Source organism: Haplochromis burtoni, unplaced genomic scaffold (assembly GCF_018398535.1).
Source record: "Haplochromis burtoni strain Fernald_Lab_line unplaced genomic scaffold, NCSU_Asbu1 Contig_128, whole genome shotgun sequence".
NCBI classification, from domain to species: Eukaryota; Metazoa; Chordata; class Actinopteri; order Cichliformes; family Cichlidae; genus Haplochromis; species Haplochromis burtoni.
In genome coordinates this window covers 686818-707126 of record NW_024582489.1, presented here as the reverse complement: position 1 = coordinate 707126, position 20309 = coordinate 686818, and the positions used below count along the sequence as shown (strand labels likewise).

At 42.2% G+C, this 20309-nt stretch overlaps 1 protein-coding gene across 3 annotated transcripts; it reads left to right on the top strand.

The window, feature by feature from the left end:
* The first annotated feature begins 164 nt into the window (after positions 1 to 164).
* On the top strand, positions 165 to 13978 carry relb (v-rel avian reticuloendotheliosis viral oncogene homolog B). Of its 3 annotated transcripts, none has more exons than XM_005929999.3 (11): positions 165 to 816; positions 910 to 984; positions 1785 to 1954; positions 5413 to 5688; positions 6458 to 6624; positions 6723 to 6814; positions 6935 to 7066; positions 7190 to 7294; positions 8651 to 8866; positions 9852 to 9923; positions 11504 to 13978. In XM_005929999.3, exons 1-11 carry the CDS (start codon positions 783 to 785, stop codon positions 11926 to 11928), a joined length of 1764 nt encoding a protein of 587 aa, XP_005930061.1. In that variant the 5' UTR covers positions 165 to 782; the 3' UTR covers positions 11929 to 13978. The 3 variants fall into 3 exon arrangements, with proteins under 3 accessions (XP_005930061.1, XP_014191551.1, XP_005930062.1); XM_014336065.2 differs by having other exon boundaries at positions 167 to 816; positions 913 to 984; XM_005930000.3 differs by lacking the exons at positions 165 to 816; positions 910 to 984; positions 1785 to 1954 and adding an exon at positions 1961 to 3595.
* The last annotated feature ends 6331 nt before the right edge of the window (positions 13979 to 20309 follow it).

The following is a 20309-nucleotide window of genomic DNA, read 5'->3' as shown; positions in this document are numbered from 1 at the left end:
CGCCGTTTCTAATGGGAGGGGGTTTTGTTTTTGTTTTTTTTTTGAAATTGTAACTTTTACTTTGCTCTTATGAAATTCCCACTTCTCCCTGATTGGAGGAACCGGGAGAAGCGTGATAAAGACATGATGTAACCAGGAGAAATGCATCAGAGGGCGTGTGGCTGAGAAAGAGCTGGCTTTTTGACTTCTTTGTGCTAAAAATAGGTGCATTAGCTCTGGGATAGAGGCTAATTTGAATAGTTAAAAACTGATTTGCATATGCGCTGAAGCCGCTATGAAAACAAGACGAGCCGCCGATACGTGCGGTCAGTTTACATACATAATGAGGGGGGAAATCGGCTTTTAAGCGTAAAATGCCTTTTCTGGCCTCACTATGATGCATTATGCAAATCAATAAAGCGCCGTTTGATTAAAAGTTTGGTTCGTGCTGTCGCGGGGGGGGGTTTCCCGTCTGTGAGGTGACGTTACGCGCGGAGGGGGATTTCCACGCGTCCAGCAGCCAATCGCGAAGCCTGCCGGAAACACAAAAGCGGAGCACACTTAGTTCCACGCATGGCTTCGGGACGGTTTGACATTTCTCCCTGGGATCAGACAGACACTCTGAGCCGCTGTGCAGTCTAACTGGCGGTTTCAGGAGCTGTTTCAGAGTTCAGGACGAAGGTTTGGGCCGAGACGGAAAAAACCCAGAGTCATCCGGTTTGGAGAGTTCTCAAGGAAGAATTCAAGGACACGACGGTGGAGTTTAAGGTCCTCAAAGTGGTCTTAAAGACTGGACGCATGCCATGATAGACATGGACATGGTCAACGGTACCTCTGGTGGGTGGTTGTCTTTTGTAAACCTGTTGAATCTTTGCGTGTGTTTGTGCGTAAAAGCGCTGACATCATCCTGAGGCATGTGATTTTTCACAGCAGAGGAGACAACACCCCTTCCCGGGATTGACCCGCAGGACGACAATTGTTCGAGCATCAACTCTCTAGATTTCGGTGAGTGGTGGGTCTTTTTTGTTTTGTTATGTTTTGTTTTGGCTCTGCGTGCATCTGCCGGAAGCGGGGAGGCATTACGGTGACCTGAGATGACCTCTGGCAGGAGGCGTGAACCATCATCAGAGTTCCTGCCTGTTTAATCTTACGTTGTCTTATTTCCGATGTCAGAGAAGGAGAACTCAACATTTCGGACATTAAATTAAACGTGAAAAAAGTCACAACAGCTGATTTCTCTTATTTAAATTTAAATTTCCCACGTGTGGGACTAATAAAGGTTATCTTATCTTATCTAACTTTGAAAACTGTGCTGCAGATGCTTGCTTTGTTTAATGTTTCATGATTTCTGACAAAGTGTCAGACATGACAGACCACAAACACCCCAAAAGGTATATTTACCTGCAGATAACCACTGCTCTAGATTCACTTTCACTGGTTAAACTGAGGCTGGCTACATGGCACCAGGCTTGTTGTTTTTTTTGTTTTGTTTTTTTATTGGTGCAGTGCTGAAACAACGTGCCACAGATTCATGCACCAGTGACAAAAACAAAACAGAGGAAACGGTTCATGTGAGGTGGTAACCACTCAAATTCTGACACACTGTGTCTTGTGACACGTTGCCACGTCTTAAAATAGATTGCAGTAATATACTATTAGGTTTGAAAGATGTTAATGGAAGTGTTTCTGCTTTCAAATCCAAAAACATAAAGAAACAGCACAGCTGCTGCCCTAAAGTGGTGTCAGATTTTTATCACATTTGCACTTTCACTTTGGATTCACCATCAGTTTGTATTCATTCACAGACCTGATTCAAGAATATATCACAGAAAGTGAGCAGGTAGCACCCTCCCTATCTGGACTACCTGGACCACCTCCTCCACCTGCTGGCCTCCCCTGCTCGACACCAACCCCCATCCACAAACCAACGCAGACATCCAAGCCGGTGCTGGTTGCAAGAGGCACCTCGTCTAAGGTTTGTTTGTTTGTTTTTTGTTGTTGTTTGTTGTTGTTTTTAGGTGGTGTCATGCAGGGTGTTGATTTTTCTGGTTTCCAGCTCATTTCACAGTTTCGTACGTTACCCAGAAAGACTGCTGGCAACACCCAAGGGTGCCAAGCAGAGAGGTGATTGTATCAGCTGTGGGCTGTGAAAGCTGCCAGCCTGGGGTGAATAGGGGCATAATTTTTTACAGTTTTTTTTTTTTTTTTTTTTACAATTTTCTTTCTTGGCAAAATTTGTGCTCATTACTTCGATCCAGGTTCTATTTAACTAGATCAAGTCTTAATTAGTATACCTGATACTTAATTTATATAAGAGCCAGAGAAATAAATGTCAGTACATGCACCTATTTTGTAAATATTCAATCACTTTGGCTGCTATGACTGTATAACAGGTAGGAAACTGGAGTCTAAGCTGTCTGGAGAAAGGTTATGACTAATAAACAATGATAACAATAATGATGGCATTCTTATTTTTAGCCTTTTCTTATCTTAGCTGGGCAACATAAACATTAAAACAGTTAATGGATTCAGCTAAAACTTAAAACATTTTATTTATGAGAAGAAACTGTTAAAATCTGCTTTTGGCTTCTCTGATTGTTTTTTTTTTTAGGTTTTCTTATCATTTGTTTATGCAAAGCAGTCACACAGATGGGCAGGTTGTTATGCTCTTCCCTCGGTTTATTATTAGCAACAGTAGTTTTATTTCCCATATTGTCTTTGTGCTATTATTGAAAGGCGGTTGATATAAAACACGTTCAGAGGAAGCGTCTGTTCCTCCTCCTCGGCGGTGGCTGCAGCTCTCATAATAAGGCTGTTGTGAGGATTGAATGTCGGTGGTATGAAGTGCTGCATGATTCATGTGCAGCCTGCAGAGGGTTGGCTTTTTTGCTGTGTGGCACAGAGCAGCCGTTAGGCAACTCGGCAGGTCAGGCTTCTACCAGAAAGCACGTGGTTTACAGGCAGCGGGAGCTCAGAAAGACTGTAATCTGATAAGAGAGGCACTGTAGTGACCGCACAGATGGGTAATAATGAAGGGCGGTAGAAGAGTAGTTCAGCCTTCTCTTAGTGAATGAGCTGCACAGGTTATGTTGCTGGGTTTGAAGAGGTTTTGCAGCTTGTGAGGGAGCGTGGCACACCTCTTTGTGCTTTTTTTTTGTTGTTATAGAGGAGGTGGGCTTGGGGAGTGGAGAGGACATTTTGGAAGAGCTGTAATCTGACTCCTGCTTTCAGTTTGCCATCCTTTCTGTTTACAAGCCAAACCCACCGGAGGCGAAAGGTTGCATTTTTCACCCCCATGTCAGTGCTGTGATTGGCTGAAGGGCGTAAGGCTGAGCTGACTTCCTATTTCCGTTTGCTGGCTCGGTGTAGCAGGCTTTTGTTGAAAGGTCCAGTCCTTTTTTTTTTTTTTTTCTTTTCTTCTTTTGGGGAGGGGGCTAACACGATTGCAGGGGTGCATACAAACACTCTGACCAAAGACGTCTGGGGCTCGACAGGATATTATGAAACATGATCTCATGCAGAGGTATCACCCACATTTCTGCAGCGATGGTTTAATGATTCACAGCAACACGTCTGACAAAGGAGGCGACTTCTTTACTACTTTTCTTACCTGCAGGTTTGATCATTATCATTCTTATCTTCTGGTTTTGTTTTGTTTTTGGGTTTTTTTTATTAGCTACAGCAGATAGACTGCAGTGAGTCGGGTGAAACTTGATTTGTGATAACTTTGGGTTCACGGTGATGTAAGAGAAAGCAATCAGGCGCCTCGATGAGCAGAAACAAATGAGCGAGGATGGCACTGCAGAGAAAGAGAGAAACTAAAAGCAGCAAAGACAAAAAAGAGATACAAAATCTTGAGTGGGAGCGGAAAAAGCTCGGTGGTCTGCGGTGTAACGGAAAAAATAAGACATCATATGCAAGAGGAGGAGTCGCAGAGCACGAGGTTAACTCTGCTCACTGATAGAAAGCACATGTATGGAGAGAAAACAAAAAGAAACACACGCCGTGAGTCAGTTCTTTCACTGCATGCTTCATCTGTAGTGTCATCACTGCCCAAGAGACATGAGGTCGTTTTTCTTCATTAAAACTATGAAGATGTCGAGGCGGGAAAAAAAAGCTCTTTCAGCAGTAAAACCGCAACACCGTGTAACATCATTAGACTGTTAATACAGACACACTGGTGTGTAAAAAGTACCATTGTAGTATTTTAGCTTGTCAAAGTAGAGCTACTTTCAGCTGCTTTATATAGAGTGTCTCAGTTTAACATGGGGGTTCCCAAAATGGGAGCTGAGCTGCTACAAAAAGATGCAAAGTAATCATTTAGAAATATTCTGAGATATTAAATTGCATTTGTTGCCATTTTTGACACTTTTCTCTCATTGTATTTTTTTAATGGTGAAATACTGAAACATCACACTTGGTTTTTAAATTAAATAACCTAGACGTTCGGAAGGGAAACATTTTATTAAAAGGATTTTATGAAGTTGTGCTTTGAAAGTGAGTCAGTGCTTCGAAACTGTAGATATTCTTATAGGTTGTAACTGGTTGCGAATGCCTGCGTATTTGACTTGGTGACTTCATCTCCTTTACACATCGAGTGAATGAAATGTGACTGTCAGGTTTTTACTCCTCAGCCGTAAAAGGCTGATCATGTATTGTCGTCACCTCACCGAGGCCGGTGACGTGGGCACCTACGTTTGTGAATGCGATAACTTGAGGACAAGATGACGTAGGATTTTGTAATTGATACCACAGGTGCGTCTGCTGGGAGTCTGAGGGGTAGCACTGGCAGTTGCCAGTACTTTTATTTTACTGCAGAAGTTCAGTTTTTCTTCTTGGAAGAGTGTTGAGAAAGGTCGATAGTTGATGATCGGAAATCTAAAGGCATAGTTCAACTGGAGAGATGTTTCATGCTGTCAGCAAACTGACTCACTGCATTTGTACATCCAAAGCAAGAAAACCTCTGAGTGTAAATTAAGTTTTCATGAGAAACATCAAGTCGAGCCATCTGACTTTTAAATTTCCTGCTAAAACAGATGGAATAGGGAAAAGAAACCGTGGGGGCATGAGGTAAGACCAGAGCAGAAATAAAAAGCATCGAGATCACAAACATGATAAAGAAATGGTTAAAACATAAAATAAACACAAACCAGTGGGGGAAAATTAAAAAAACAACAACTATTGTTTCTTCTTTCAGATGCTTTGTGGATTTGCTTTGAAGTCTTTCGAGTACAGAAATTATCTTTACTCATTAGATCAGGTTATAAAAGACTCATCTGATGTGCATCACCAGCCTTTAGGGACAGTCGTGAGGCTTGGTTGGTTGTTGCATGTCGTCTGCATCTTTTCATTTCTGCCAGAGGTTTCTAGTGCGAGGTAAATATGTTTAAGTCACTTTTTTTTTAAATTGCTTTCTCTTGTCCCCCCCATCAGCCAGTCCTCCCTGTCATGGATATGGCATCGACTCATCCTTCCTCTGGGCGAGGGTCCTCGTGTTTGCTGAGCTCGAAGAACTCCGGCATCCCGTCCTCTCAGAACCGAGGCGACACGGACATTCTGGAGCGTGTTCTGGACAAGCCCAAGCTCGCGATAGTGGAGGAGCCCAAAGACAGAGGCATGAGGTTTCGCTATGAATGTGAAGGACGCTCGGCGGGCAGCATCCTGGGTGCATCCAGCACCCACACTGAAAAGACCCTGCCTACGATAGAGGTAGGAGTTTTTGTTTCAGAAGGGGAGTTTACACGACCTCAGAGGCAGTTAGGCACTTTTAACCACAGCTGATCCTGTTTACTCTGTTCACTTGACCCCTCCTGTCTGAAATGGGTGGAGACTGAAAAAAATGTGGTTTGTCTGAATCAATTAGAAAGTCCCCACAAATCCCAGCTCAAGTGCAGTGAGATACAAGGAGGTATATCCCCCAGCTGCTTACTAACAAACACTCCCACACACATCTACACGCCACGATCATTCACACATCGACTTGGTGGTTACCAGGTTATATAAAGTTTAGTCAAGGAAATGTCCGGTTGCATAATGGATATTAATAGAAGTGAACAATGGTGTTAACCTGTCATTATTTTTGGATGAAACTGGTACCTGAGAGGACTTAGTTTTGCTTTTATTTATATTTTTATTGTAATACATCAGGAAATCTGCAATGACCTTCTAGAAACCTATTGTTTAAAGTCTGCCCCTGAAAAATGTCTGAGGGGGAAAGAGACAAAAAATCCTGGAGCAACAGATGGAGAAGGTTAATCGTCTTTTATTTCAACTCTTTTCAAGCCAAGTTTCTCAGATGTCAGGGTTATCTGCTTTAGTTTGGCATATTACAACAGCTTTGGTCTGTTGGTCAGGGAAAAAATTAAGAACTTTAGACAACTTTTTCTGTTTTCTATCAAGAAAATCACATTAATAGGCATCACAGCTCTGAACTTATTCTGGATTTTTGCTATAAATCTTGTTCTTTTCTTTCTTTCAGATTCAGGGTTCCATCGACGGCTTAAAGAAAGTCAACGTCACAGTTTCTTTGGTGACCAAAGACCTCCCACACCGGCCTCACCCCCACTGCCTCGTGGGTAAAGACTGTCCAAATGGTACAGGGATCTGTTTTGTCACATTCAACCCTCGCAACAACCGACGTCACAGGTGAGCATTCGCCTTCGATCCCTGCCATTTTGATACCTTAAATTTCGTGGTGTGTCTTTACATTTTATTTGAACAGTTCCCCTTGTTTTTACACCCAGCTTCGCTAACCTTGGTATTCAGTGTGTGAGGCGGAAAGAGCTGGACATTTCACTTCAGAAGCGAAGAAGCCTAAATATCGACCCATTTCAGAGTGAGTGGGAGACGTATGCCAATACACCGCACCTTAATCTCCACGTTATTCTTCATTCACATATATAAAGGCAGTTTTTTCTGTCCTCACTGACTCATTTTGTCTCTGTTCTCCCCTCAGCCGGGCATTCGAAGGGCATTGAAGACATGGACATGAATTCAGTGCGTCTGTGCTTTCAGTGCGAGCTCGAGTGGCAGGACGGCAGGAAAGACCATCTCAGCCCGGTGGTGTCGAAGCCCATTTATGACAAGAGTAAGACATAACCGGACAAACACACCGAAAAGCCTTGACCGCAGTCAACCAAGCGCGCCAAAAATAAGGCAGCGTACTTCCCTATTCTCACGCTTTGTCGTGCATGTTTTTTTTTTATTCCAGAGGCAACAACTACATCACAGCTGAAGATCACCCATTTGAACCTGTATGAAGGTCCCTGCACTGGCAAGACGGAGGTCTACATGTTGTGTGACAAAGTGCAGAAAGGTAACAGGAAAGTTTTTTGAAGTTAGGTTCCAGGAGTAGATTACATAAAACAAGTCCAGTTTCCACTATTCAGAAACGCAACAAAGAGCCTGATTACAATCTAAGTTTATTTGTAGGGCTTTGGAGCTTTAGTTAACTTTTAAATGAGGTTTTTGTGTTTGTGTTATTAAAAAAAACAACCCACACACACCCACATTTTTGTAACTTAAAGTAGAGTCACATTGTGTTTTTCTTGACTAAGAGAAAGCATGTGACAGGGTGCCCAGGAAGGTGGTGCGGTGCTGCATGAGGAAGTCAGGAGTGTTAGAGAGAAGTGTGAGAGCGATGCAGGATATGCATGGGTGCACTGAGACAATAGTGTGTGGTAGGAGCGACAGACTGGTTAAAAGTGAATTTGAGAAGCTGCTTTTGAGAGCTTCTCAAGCTGGCAGATGAGGTCTGACTCTGTGGAATATTATGTTTGCGTATGATGTGTCAGTCTACACAGGGAGCTGTGGGGGTTTCCTGTGTAGAGAAAAGGAGTGAAGGTGAGAAGAAGCAAAGTAGAAAATGTGTTTTGGTGAGGTGAGGATGATGGAGGAGGTGAAGGTGGTTGAGTTTAAATACTTGGGGTCAACCATCCAGAACAACTGGGGTGTGAAAAAGAGGTGAAGAAAAGGGTACTGGGTTGTGACAGAAGGATACCAACATGAAAGTAAAAGTTAAGAAAGCAGCTGAGAGATCAGTTACATTACATGAAACGTATGAAAAGACCTGGAAGAAGCTGAGTTTGACATGCTGAGATGTTTGGAGCTCATCACAGTGACCGCTCAGGTTGGACGGTTCTGGGACAAAGTAAGAAAGATGAGCCTGAGTTTGTTTGGACATGTGCAGTGAAGACATGCAGGTAGAAAGACGCCGTCAGAGAAGAAGAAAGCACAAAGAGGAGGTGTGTGGATGTGATGAAAGAGGACTTGTAGGTGGTTTCCAGGTGGTAACGCGCCCTAAAGAAGAAAACCGTTGTGACCTAATTATTTTGAATAAAAGTATTAAAAGTTTTGATTCCTCTAAAAAAAGGTTTTATTTTTAATCTTCTTTGTATTTTGGATCCTTTTGAAACATTTCCTCATCGATTCTTAATTAAGAGGCTTCTTCGCTTCTTAAGGCGAACAGGAAGGTGGCCTTCCTGTCACTTCCTGTCAAGGGTCCTATGAGCCTAGGTGCTGACCATTACGGGGTCCCTAATGTAATAAAACCTGGGACTCCCAGAAGTGAAGAAGCTTCTTGTTAAAGACTCCCATGACCTGGATGAATGAGAACACAAACATGTTCTAATGTTTCTTGAATAATAAAGAGCTTTGCGTGTTTGGTCCTCAGACGACATCGAGATCATCTTCAGGCGAGAGTCGTGGAAGGCGAACGGGGAGTTTGCCCAGACAGACGTGCACCGACAGATCGCCATCGTGTTTAAGACTCCGCCCTACGAGGACCAAGACATCACAGAGGAAGTGGAAGTCAACCTGGCCCTGCGTCGCATCTCAGACCAGATGGAGAGCGAGCCCGTTACATTCAAGTACCTGCCTCGCAATCCAGGTCAGTCAGCACTGGACTTCCCTAACATCCTCTTCTGCCACACCAACCCTCTGCACGTCCTCCTTCACTACATCCATGAGCCTCCACTGTCTCTACTCCCTGTAGATTCACTTTTCCGCCGGTCTCCCTCCTTCTTCTGGTCATAAAGTCCACTGTCCTCTCTCCTATACATCTCTACACTTCCACACTTATGTCATCAGGACCAGCCACCTTTCTGTTCTTCCTCCTCTTCATAGCTGTCCTCACTTCCTCCTCGCTGCACTTTCATGTTCATTAACTGTCCTCTGTCTTTTTTCTCTCTCAAAGTACTCCTTCCACCTTCTCTGCACACTCTCCTTACTCGTTAGTACATTTCCATCCTGCTGCACATCCTTTCCAGCTCGATCACTCTGTTTAACCAATCAAAACAAACCTTTATCTCCTTTCTTGGTGTCCAGCCTCACATACAACTCACTGTAAGCCTCTTTGAATACTTTCCTGTACGTCCTCATTCCACCATTACGTCACCGGCCACCACCATCTTTCCTTCGGCATTCCTTGATACCATTCCTACTCAACACTTCCTCATCACCTCTCTTCCCTTCATCTACATGTCCATTGAAGGTCTGTCCTACTCTTTCCCCCCTTGGGGACACTTGCTCCAGAACTCCCCTCTCTTTTCTAAATGACATCCAACCTGTGGGGCATACGCACAGATAACAATGAAAACCACCCCTCTGATTTCAACCGTCACACCCATGATCCTGTCTGACACTCTCTGCGCGTCCACAGCACTATGTACACCACAATAGAACATTTTGAATCCACCTCCAGCGCTCCTGGCCTTTCCACGTGGTCTCCTGCACACGCAATACAGCCACCTTCTTTCTCTCCATCATGTCAGCCAGTTCTCTCTCCTCTTTACCAGTCATAGTGCTCACAAATTAAAAAAACAGATGCAGCAGATTATTGCTAAACACTGACAGCGTTTCATTTCTCATTTCAGACCCGTACGAGGTGAAGCGGAAGACAAGGCTAAAGTCAGAGGTGAACCTCAAGGAGAAGCCCTGTGTGACAGGTGAGGTTCAGACTGTCAGTTTGATCTTTGTGTTTTTACAATTCAGCATGTGAACGGTTTGACTGGGGTGTGCCACCTATCTGGCTCCGTGTTTACATATTCTCACTCAAAATATTGTGACTTAATACAACAGGAAAAGCACAGCAAATCAACATTTTAAATCTAAACTTTTTGGATTTCATCATGCAAAAAGCATAAAGTACCTTTAAGTGAATACAATTATTTTTATTTTAACTTGACACTCAGTCCAGATTAAAGCTATTCACAATCATGTTCAAACTGCTTGTTAAATGATAGCCAGTCTTCTCAAAATCCAGGTTTAAACTGTAGTCTATCTGCCTGACTTCAAGAACCACAAAGCCCCTTTTCCACTGATGCAGGACCAGTCCATAATCTAGAACCTGTTCCACATATTTCCCCTGAAAAAGGGCCGGTGGCATTGTGGCCCAGGTTGGTGCCACAGAATTGCTGACACCAAAACTGAAACAAAATTAAGTGTGCAGGAATTTCACCCATGACTAGCAGATGCATTTTTTATTTATTTTTTTGCATGGAAATTACTCCAAAACCTGCTAGTAGCGTTTGGGTCTCAAAGCTTTTTTTTCCTGAGAAAGCCCCCCACACCAGCTCCACACCAGCGCTGCATTGGTGGAAACGAGGTGCAAGTGAGCCATTCATTTATTTTCCTGTGGAAAAAAAGGGCGTCTTGGTCACGCTCACTTGGGTAAATTACAGAAACCTCAGTGGAACAGTTGAGTTGGTGTTTGTGCCATTAACCACACCTACTAAGAGTCAACACGTCTGCTGTGAAGATGCACTATTAGACACATGGCAGCTTCTGTAATTGGGACGAATCACAATGCCCTTCAAAAAAAAATCACACTTAATCATTTTCTGTCTACTCATCACTGCATGATGAAGAACAGATCACATGCTAACATGACATTTGCCAAAAATGCCAAAATCGACCGCTGGAATACACAGACGTGACAAAAGAGGAAGTGGTCAGCCACAAATACTCCTTATGTGACATGTCATTTCTATGACTGATTATCACATGAAGATAGACTAGAGTTTTATGTGTTATACATATATAGATACACCAAACAAGATAAAGATGGTAATAAAAGCACAAAGGGGTTAAAAGCAACAGGGTAAACTGTACAAAAGGTTAAAACTAAAGAGCAGCAAGTTCCACCTTCATGAAGGCTTGTTTTGGTTGATGTCGACTCAGCTGTGGGGTTGTTTTGGAGGTTTTTCCACACAGTTATTTCCATTTCATAGCCTGGTCTGACTGATATAAACAAGGCAAAACAGTCCTTGTGGCATAAAGTACTACAGATTAACAATGAGACAAACACCTTTCAAAATGATCACACAGCTGGCTCTGCACTTCTCCTCAAAGGTTTCCCGTAATCTCAGTGAAGACCTTTTTCAAGACTGGCAGCTGTGTGTGTGTGCTTTTTAAAAAAGGTCGAGAATCACATGTCACAATCCAGGTACAAAGTCCTCCGTCTAATAACTGACCATTCATCATGTTTCTAACAGCTTTGTTTTCTCTGTAACGTAATCTGTTTCAGCCAAGAGCGCACCTGCATCAAATCAGGTCATCCAGTTCCTCCCAGAGGCCCAAAACATGATGTCGCCACAAGAGCGGTCGCACCCTGTCCTGCCCGGCATACCCGCTGCGGCGGAACCGCGTTACTGCAATCCAGTCGATTCAAACACAGACGAGGCGGCCCTCTACAACCAGTTGGTAGACATGCCTGAATTTTGGGAGGTCTTCAATAACCCAAACTTCTCCTCACTCGTGCCTGGCAACTTGGACATCACTGCCTCCGCCTTTGCTAATGTGGATATGAACTTCAACCAGAACTCCGGCTTCCTGCAGGACTTTTCCCATTACAGTGACTTGCAATTCAACATGCTCGTCAGCGAGAGCCAGAACCCGCAGTTGGAGCCGCAGGATAGCACGGTTCAGGTGAAAACGGAAGAGGAACTTTGAGGATCGTGTAGCACCGTTTACAGCTGTTTCTGTTTCTGTCATCTTTTAACATCTTGGTCACTTCCTTGCTGACAGTTTTATGTCACTGCCATGTGAGCACATTAAGCTAGTTTACCGCTTCCCCTTGTTTCTAGAACTTGTGCTAAGCTAACAAGCTATCGCCTGCTTTGTTTTTAGTATGAGACTGGTACTGATTAGCGCAGCAGAAAACTGAAACCATCCTTCAAAAGTGGATACAAGTGCCAAAATGCACATGCTTGTCTCTCTGGAGTCAAGTTTGAAAAATCCCATCAGCCACTTGAACTTTCATCACAGAATATCATCCATTTAATACATTTCAGAGGTTTTCTCTTGATTTTTTAATGGATTTGACTTTAAGTCAAAGGTCTAACTCCTACTTAAACAAAATAACACGTTACATGCTGCTCCGATGGTCTGATGACAGTTAAGGCTGCGCATAGCTCTGCAGGCCGAGAGATTCCACTTTAACCCCTTTGATGGCACTGGTTCAGAGCTCCTTTATCCTTGGCTCAGTGCTCTCATGCTGGCACACGTATCCAGTTCATCCCAGACAATGGGTGAGAGGTGGGGCTCGCCATTTACCGTCACACCACTTTAGAATCGCCGGAGACCCACGCACAACTGCGCTGCTAAGCTGTTTGTTTTATTGGCTTACTCATGTCTAAACACAACAAGTTAGTCAGTACTGAACACTTAGCTAAGTTTCACACCAGTGATCATCAGTGTCTGATCTTCTGTGACAACTTACAATCAGTTTTGGGTTTTTTTTTCCATCTGAGTGTTTTCTGTTTGAGCTGGCACTCAAAGCAGTTTTTTCACTGTAAGCCACACACACAGACGTCAGATTCTATTAAAAGTGGTCCAAGGAAGGAACAATGGTGATGCTGTGGCCTCTTTCAGCAGGATAATACACCTTGCCACAAGTAAAAAAAAGGTTCAGGAACATTTTAAGACATTGACTTGGCCTCCAGATTTCCCAGATCTCAGTCTAATCGAGGATATGTGGGAGCTGCTGGAGGTCTGCGCCTCGATGGGTCAGGGCTATTTTGGCAGCAAAAGGGGAACCAACACAGCATTAGGCAGGTGGTCATAATATTGGGCCTGATCAGCAAGCTGTTTGTTCAGCTTTTTCAGTTCGTTCACTTCTCATTAGCACACAGGGACCTCCCACCACCAGTCACCTATATTATGTCGTCTGTCATTATCAACTTGAAATGCTGTCAAATGTAAATGAGAAACTAGTGAATATAAAAAATAACAAACGCTTCGGCTATCTTGAATCAGAGAAGAATATATGTGGCATTTTTGGTGCTTGTATCCACTTGTGAACAATCTTCCTGTAGTGAGTTATCTGCTGCGCTTGCTCTGCTAGACTGCAAAACCATTATGGAGCAGAGCGCCTTCTTTCCTGCTGCTGCTTTGCACTTTGTTGCCCTGTATTTAACCCCGTACCTTTTTTTTTTTTCTTCTTTTGCTCCCAAAGCCTTGCTGGCCAAGTCTTCGGGAGCAAGTTAGCATTCCTTATTTTCCATAAGTGCTGCAAGCATTAATTTAAAGCCTACATTCAGTGTGGAGTTTAAAAGGAGAACTCAAACTTCTCCACAAAAGCTGTAAACTTCCATAATTGCAGTCTGTTTTAATTGCAAGGTGAGACTAAAATGGCACGTATTAAATGTTTGTGCGACATTTGTTTTGTTTGCTTAGCTGAAGCTGCCGGCAGCATAAAAGGGTTTGGTTTTTTTTTAATCACCAAAAGTCTCAAGTACAGCAGTTTGGGATCAATTCTTCTTTGTCCCTGTCTGTTATTGCTCTCTGTTGGCTGCCACAGCCGCTGGCTTGTTTAATATTTAATCAACATAAATGTAATAGAAAACAGCCCTTTTCCTATTTCTGGCTTTCTTTGTGTCAGTTCCTTTTGTTTGTCAGTTTCGCTCTTGTGCTAAGCATTCAAATTTCCAATCGCACCTTATCACATGTCTGCCCACAGTGTAGTGCAGTAGTCGGAGAAAAATAAAATGTCTGTGTGTAACTTTTGTTGTGTCATTACTTCCTGTTGAGGCAGAGTGAGAGGGAGAAATAAAAGATTAGAGTGTGTTAAAGGGGATGTAGGCGCTGCGATTCAGCTGCCGCCCACACACATTCCTGAGCTGCTCTCTCACTTATAAAAACAATGATTCTTGGCAGCTTCGACATCTCCGAGATGCTTTTCGGCTTGTCACGTCGTAGTTTTAAATATCTTCAATGCCTCAAGAGAACCTTGAAGTACTTGTTTGTCCAACCCATTAGACAGAAGCCCCGAGGATATAAATCGCCCTATTGTTTATGGCTGTGAGACACCTTGAGGTCGCTTTAGTCACAGCCTCTCAAAAGAAACAATAGTTGTTGTTTTTTTTTTTTTCTTTCTTTTCTGCCTAAAACATGACTATCACTTCTCACAGTAATCCAGTCTGGGAACATGCCCTATTTGTGCTTTCCTCTTTAGTTTTTGTGGACTCTGGTGAAACACCAATCTTTTGTAACTCCGTTGCTTTTGGGGAAACTTGGCGATTGAGACACACAGGGATGTTAACCTTACTCATTTTATTATTAATACATCTGCTGCGTGGTGACAGTGAGCGGAGATATACTTAACATGGTCACAGAGGCCGAGGGGCTTCACAAAGATCCAGTATACGATAAATAAGGAATTATTGATTTTGAGCTGTCATGCAAACAAACTCTGGTAGAGTCCAAGAATAAAAATGTGGAGCATAAGTATGCCAGAGAACTAAGGCTTTACATTTTGGGACATAATAACAATAATCTTGGCCTTACCACGTCCTAAAACACGGTTAATACACCGAAAAATGATTGACACAGCATTAAGTATTACACAGGTTCATTACTTAACAAAAGCCAAGATGCCAAAGCAGTGCGAGGAAAGACTAAGTACACCCTTACTGCTTCCATAGGGATTAAAAGGAAAGGATTCGCCAAGTGCTGCTAATAAAATAAACTCAATTAATTGTGAGGACCTCTATGAACCTCTATGTCAGTTTGCTGGTCTGCAGCATTCAGATGTGTGTTAATACACCACTGAGAGGAGGATAGACATCAGCAATGATCGTAGAGAAGCAAATGTTGCTTCCCATCAATTTGGGGATGGTTGTAAGGCCATTTCTAAATAATCTAAACTCCATCATTCAGTCCCCCAAAGTCAGACTGTGGAGGAAAACTGCAAAAAATGCAGAAGGGTTACATCTCAGACTCTCTGTTAGTATGTTTAGGTCACGTTTAAGCCTTAGGTCACGAACAGTGGTCCAAAATTATTTATTTATTTAAAGATATTGCTACTAAAAGCGGATTTCCAGGCTTTAAATCCTGGGGTGTACTCAGTTCTTCTCACTCTGCCCCTGCATTTGATCAAATAAGTAAGGGTGCAGTGTAACTCATTCATCGGAGGTTGTATTTGCCTAATTTTAAGACTTATTAAGCACCAGCGATTTTTATTAATGTTCCAATAGAACTGACAGCGGGTGTCCTTTTTTTTAAAAGTACTAATATTTTCTTAAATCAAGCCTAGAAGGCTTTTTCAGCAGTAGCATTTAATATGAATATTTAGTTTTCATCCCTTTATAAAGTGGTTCCCATTGTTGCTTTCAGTGTCTGCCCTTTTTAAATGATCATGACACAAGTTATTAAGACATTTTTATACACTTGTGTTTGCTGAGTGGTAAAGAGATCGTTGTAGCTGTGCTTTAATATCCGTATTTGACTGTGTGCATCCGTTTTCTTCAGGTTAAGTAAAGCAGAAGTTAACGTTTGTTGGCCCCATCCATCACCCAGGAGCATACTCCAGTTACAGCCTCTGGGAAACTCCACACTGAGCTCATCTCTAAGACCTTTGATCCTATGTAAACAGAGAGAGATGCACTTTATTTCCTGTGAAAGGGTGCTGTGTAACCAGCTGCTAAGACCTGTCTAGACTTGTCCACTGGATCTGTTTGCCTTAGACAGTAAGGGCTTTTTAAGATTTTCATCTTGTATGAAGGAAAAGCTTTTCTGCTTAAACCCAGGATTGATCAGGCAGCTTCCTTTGGAGGATGAATTCAATTTTAATCAGTTCATCTTTGGGTGATATTTTTCTAATAATCACATAATTGTTTGTTTTAATGTCTGAATTCACACAGCCGAGAATTATAATCTCGAATCTGAGAAGAAGAAACCACTTAGCGCCTGGCACCTTATCGCTTACTCCTAAAAAACCAAACATGTCCTTATCATCGGCGGTTCTTCTAGTGAATGGCCCCTTTTTAAGCCACCAGTAACTCTCAAGAAAAAAAAAAGTGCTGATCTTAATCTTCCCTTTTTTCCTCAGCCTAATAAACCACCAGTTTCTGTCTCTGGCTTCAAACAGAAATGGTCTGAACTTTACATTTCTGGGACATGCAGATATCTCAGTATGTCTGTGGAGTATCTGGCGAGTGCTGAGCCGAGAGAGTGAGTCATGTTTTGTGGAAAGACGAAAAAGAGGTATCTCTCTTTCAGTGGTATCTCTCAGATGAACTCATGCTGACTTTCCATTTAATTGACTTTTTTTCCCTCCTGTAGTTACGCCACAGCAATTAGATGTACACAACTGATTACGAGAAACTGATACAAGTTCCTGTAAGTGAAAAATCCGTTCAGTTTCATTTATATAAGGCCAAATCACAGGAATGAGTTTCTCAGTGTGCTTTTCACAATATTAGAGAGAAAACTCAACAATCAGACCTGTGAGCAAGTGTTTGATGACAGAAGTCTGGGCGGAACTCATTTTTAGATCAAGGTCAAGTTTACTTGTGTAGCACATTTCAAACGACACAGCTTGGCCATAATGTTTCCCAGGCAGCCAATAATAAAATGACAAAAAACAAAACCAATTACCTAATGTCAAGGTTTAGCTCAACTTAAAGGCCAGAGATTAGAAATGGGTCTTGTGCAAAGAGTTAAAAAACAGTTCTAACATGAAACGGTGAGACAATCAGAGACAAAAAGCTCAGTCACTTCTATTATATCTCTATAAGCCTAGCTTTTGGAATATAGAGGATCTGATCTGATCAGTAGATAGGAGTGTGAACATGAGTGAGATCAGACAAATACACAGGTGCCACCCACTCAGAATTTAAGAAATCTCTGCTGACAAGACGAAACCCTCCCCCTCACAGAAGCATCTAGAGCATTTAAAATATGCTGAGTGACAAAAATGACAGACTGTGACTCTGAGAGGAGCCTGATTTTATACAGATGTTGAAAGTCACTAAAAGAATGCCAATAGCGAAGACAAAGAAGCTGTGAACACCTGCTTGTTGTGTGAGAAACATGCAAGAAAGTCTCTGTCAGAGGTCCAACACAAGTCACATCCCGGCACCACCCCCAGGCAGCACAGGTACCCCGAAAGTGGGAGCCTTAAGTTAGACACCCCTGCTGTAATGTTTTTAGCACCATGTCAATCAGCTTCAGTCGCTCGTTTTGAAGTTTAAAGAGTTATTTTGCCAATAATGATTTGAAATCGCTGAATATGACTGACTTTCTGTATTTATGCACATCACTTCCTGTGTGGAAACCTTACGGGCAGCAGGGGTCGACTCCTCGGCTGTAGAAACAAGTCAGACTGTAAAGACATCTATGAGAAAATGACCAAACTATGACATCAATCAGCAGCTTCAACTCTTATTAAATACAACACTGTTTTTTCATGGTTAAATTTGGAGTAAAATACCATGGAGCAGTTTATAGCACATATGGCTAATTTTATCTGGGTTGTTCCACCCTCTAAGGTTAAGGTCACCAAACCAGAAAATCTTAGGAAATGAAAGCACTTAGTCAACAAAAACAGAGCTAAATTACTTCCTTAAAAACAACCGTCAGATTTCCCTTTCACAAAAAGCATCTGCATTTGGAATAAAATACAAATACAGTGCTGAATACTCAGTTCACTGCACTACAGATAGCAAATCCGGTCAAAGTTGATGACCCCAACTCGTATTCATTGTTTTAGACGTGAGAATAAAACACTTTCTGGGGGAAAATGTAGTTTTGATGCCTCACAGTAAGAATTATTATGATCACTATTTTGTCCAGTGATTACCAGCACTTGGGAGAACATAATATATCATGCAGTTATGGTGAGGACTTAAGGCTTAGACATCACAGGTTTAATCACAGATGATGCACCATGCTGCCCCACGTATGTGAAGGAAATACTGGTCACACCAATTTAATTAATCAAGGACCGGCCGTGAGTTTGATCCAGATCCAGCTGGTGATGCGGAGTTTTATGGTCAAACATCCATAACTTCAATGTCTGGTTTAGCTTAAAGTGAGTGAAGCTGAATGTGACGGATGCTCCTGTGTGACAGCCTACCAAAAAAGGAAAAAATACCGAATATGGCACTTTGTGCCTCACTTTCAGACCTTGTTTTGTCACTTTGCCTCTCCTGAATATGCATCAGGGGGTAATTCCAGGCAGATGCTGCATAAGCACCGAACCTTTCTGTTTACAGCTGGCAGGCATCGTCTCTGTTGCCTGGTTACAACACCCACGGGAGTCCCCACACTAGTAGGGACTCGCCACCTTTCCCACAACAGCACATTTCAACCACAAAGCTACTGAAAGCGAAACCAGGCGAGAAACGGCTGCTAATGTTTTCAAAATTCTGACATCTTTTTTTCCACTGGTCACCTCGAGCTCCATAAAAGGACCTTTGCTCCCCCCCTGATGCTTTGACAGAGAGACGTGCGGTTTGTTGCATCACTTGTTTTGATAGTAGCACTTGTCAAAGTCTTCAAGAATAAAACCCCGAGAAATAAACAGTTTTTTTTAACAGACTGTCAGACTGTCAACGTTTAAGAGCTTTTTTCGGGGGAAGGGAGGTGGGACGTAAAAACATTTTTTAAAAGGATGGAAATGATTAAATTAACTGTAAGGGGATTATAATAAAGAAACAATTGGCTCCGTATGTCCCAACGTCAAGTAATTTGAGTCACTTTGGCGCCATCTAGTGGAACATGTCTACATTTTGAGAAAAGTGTTTGTCTTTCATTCAAATTGTTTCTGTAGAGGCTTCAGATGAAATACAAAACACTTTCAGTGAATGAAATACAGTCATTTTAAAAAGAAATGTCTCCACGCAGAGCACAGCTGATATTTGTACTTGTTTTACAGCCACATGACCTGGACACCTTCTAGTCACTAGACTGATGCAAACTGCTGTACATACCATAGTATTATAGCGTCCAATGTGAGACCACCTGTCTGACATCTAAATCCTGGCTGAAATTGGGTCAGAAAACAGCAAATATACAGCAGTAAAAGAAAAGAAACACGGTGCTTTGGTGTCCCAGAGTTCAGATCTCTGCCTGATTTAAATTCTGTGATTCTTTACAGATATTTTTGGTCTTAAGGCCTGAAGTCTTAAGGCATTTATTCCCTATTAAGTTTCATGGGAAACTGATTCTTATCAACTGTGACTGTAAGGATTATATATTATATGTCATCCTTTAAGAAGATTATTTTACACTGTAAGAAATAACAAACAGCACTCAACATTCAGAGGGCGATTGATCACCAGTGATTGTGTCATTTTAGATGAACAGCTTGTGCCGTTCACAGGGAGGTGCAAGTTTCTACAATGCATGCCAAACAAGTATGGCCTAAAGATCTTCTGAGTTTATGATGCATGCATCCCCTATGTAATATAATTATATTGGGAGACAGCAAGGAGAAGAAGTTCAGAAGAATCTGGGGGAAAATCTTGTACTGCAGTTGTCCAGTAGATTCAGAAACACAAATCACAACATCGCCACAGACAATTTTTTCTCTTTGCGAGAATAGAAATGAGGTGAAAGCCCTTTTTCATGCTTGCTGGAGGCTGTTAACCATTTTATTCACTCAGTGATTTTTCTTTTCCTGAAATAACTCGATACCAATGAAGCCACTCTGAGGCTGAAGTAGGAGTATTGCTTTGCTGACTCATTCTTAAACAGACCAACAAATTATACAGCTTTCAAACAACAAGCCCAAGCACATGCAAGCTACTTGAAGGCACTCTAAACAAGGAAAGGTAATTGACATGCACAAACCAAAGGAACTGTTACTGACCTCTTGTACTTAAAATTTTGAAAGCTAGCATCCTTTATTTTAAACCCATTGTGGTAGTTCACAGAATTATAAAAACAGCCTCAACTGATAAATATTTCTGAAAAGACTAGCACTCAGAGAGAACCCTCAAAGTCACAGGATGAACATGCAAATTGGATTTGAACCCAGGACCTTCTTACTCTGTAGTATTAGTACTAATCACTGCAGTCATAAAGGACTAAACCTATTCACACGACTG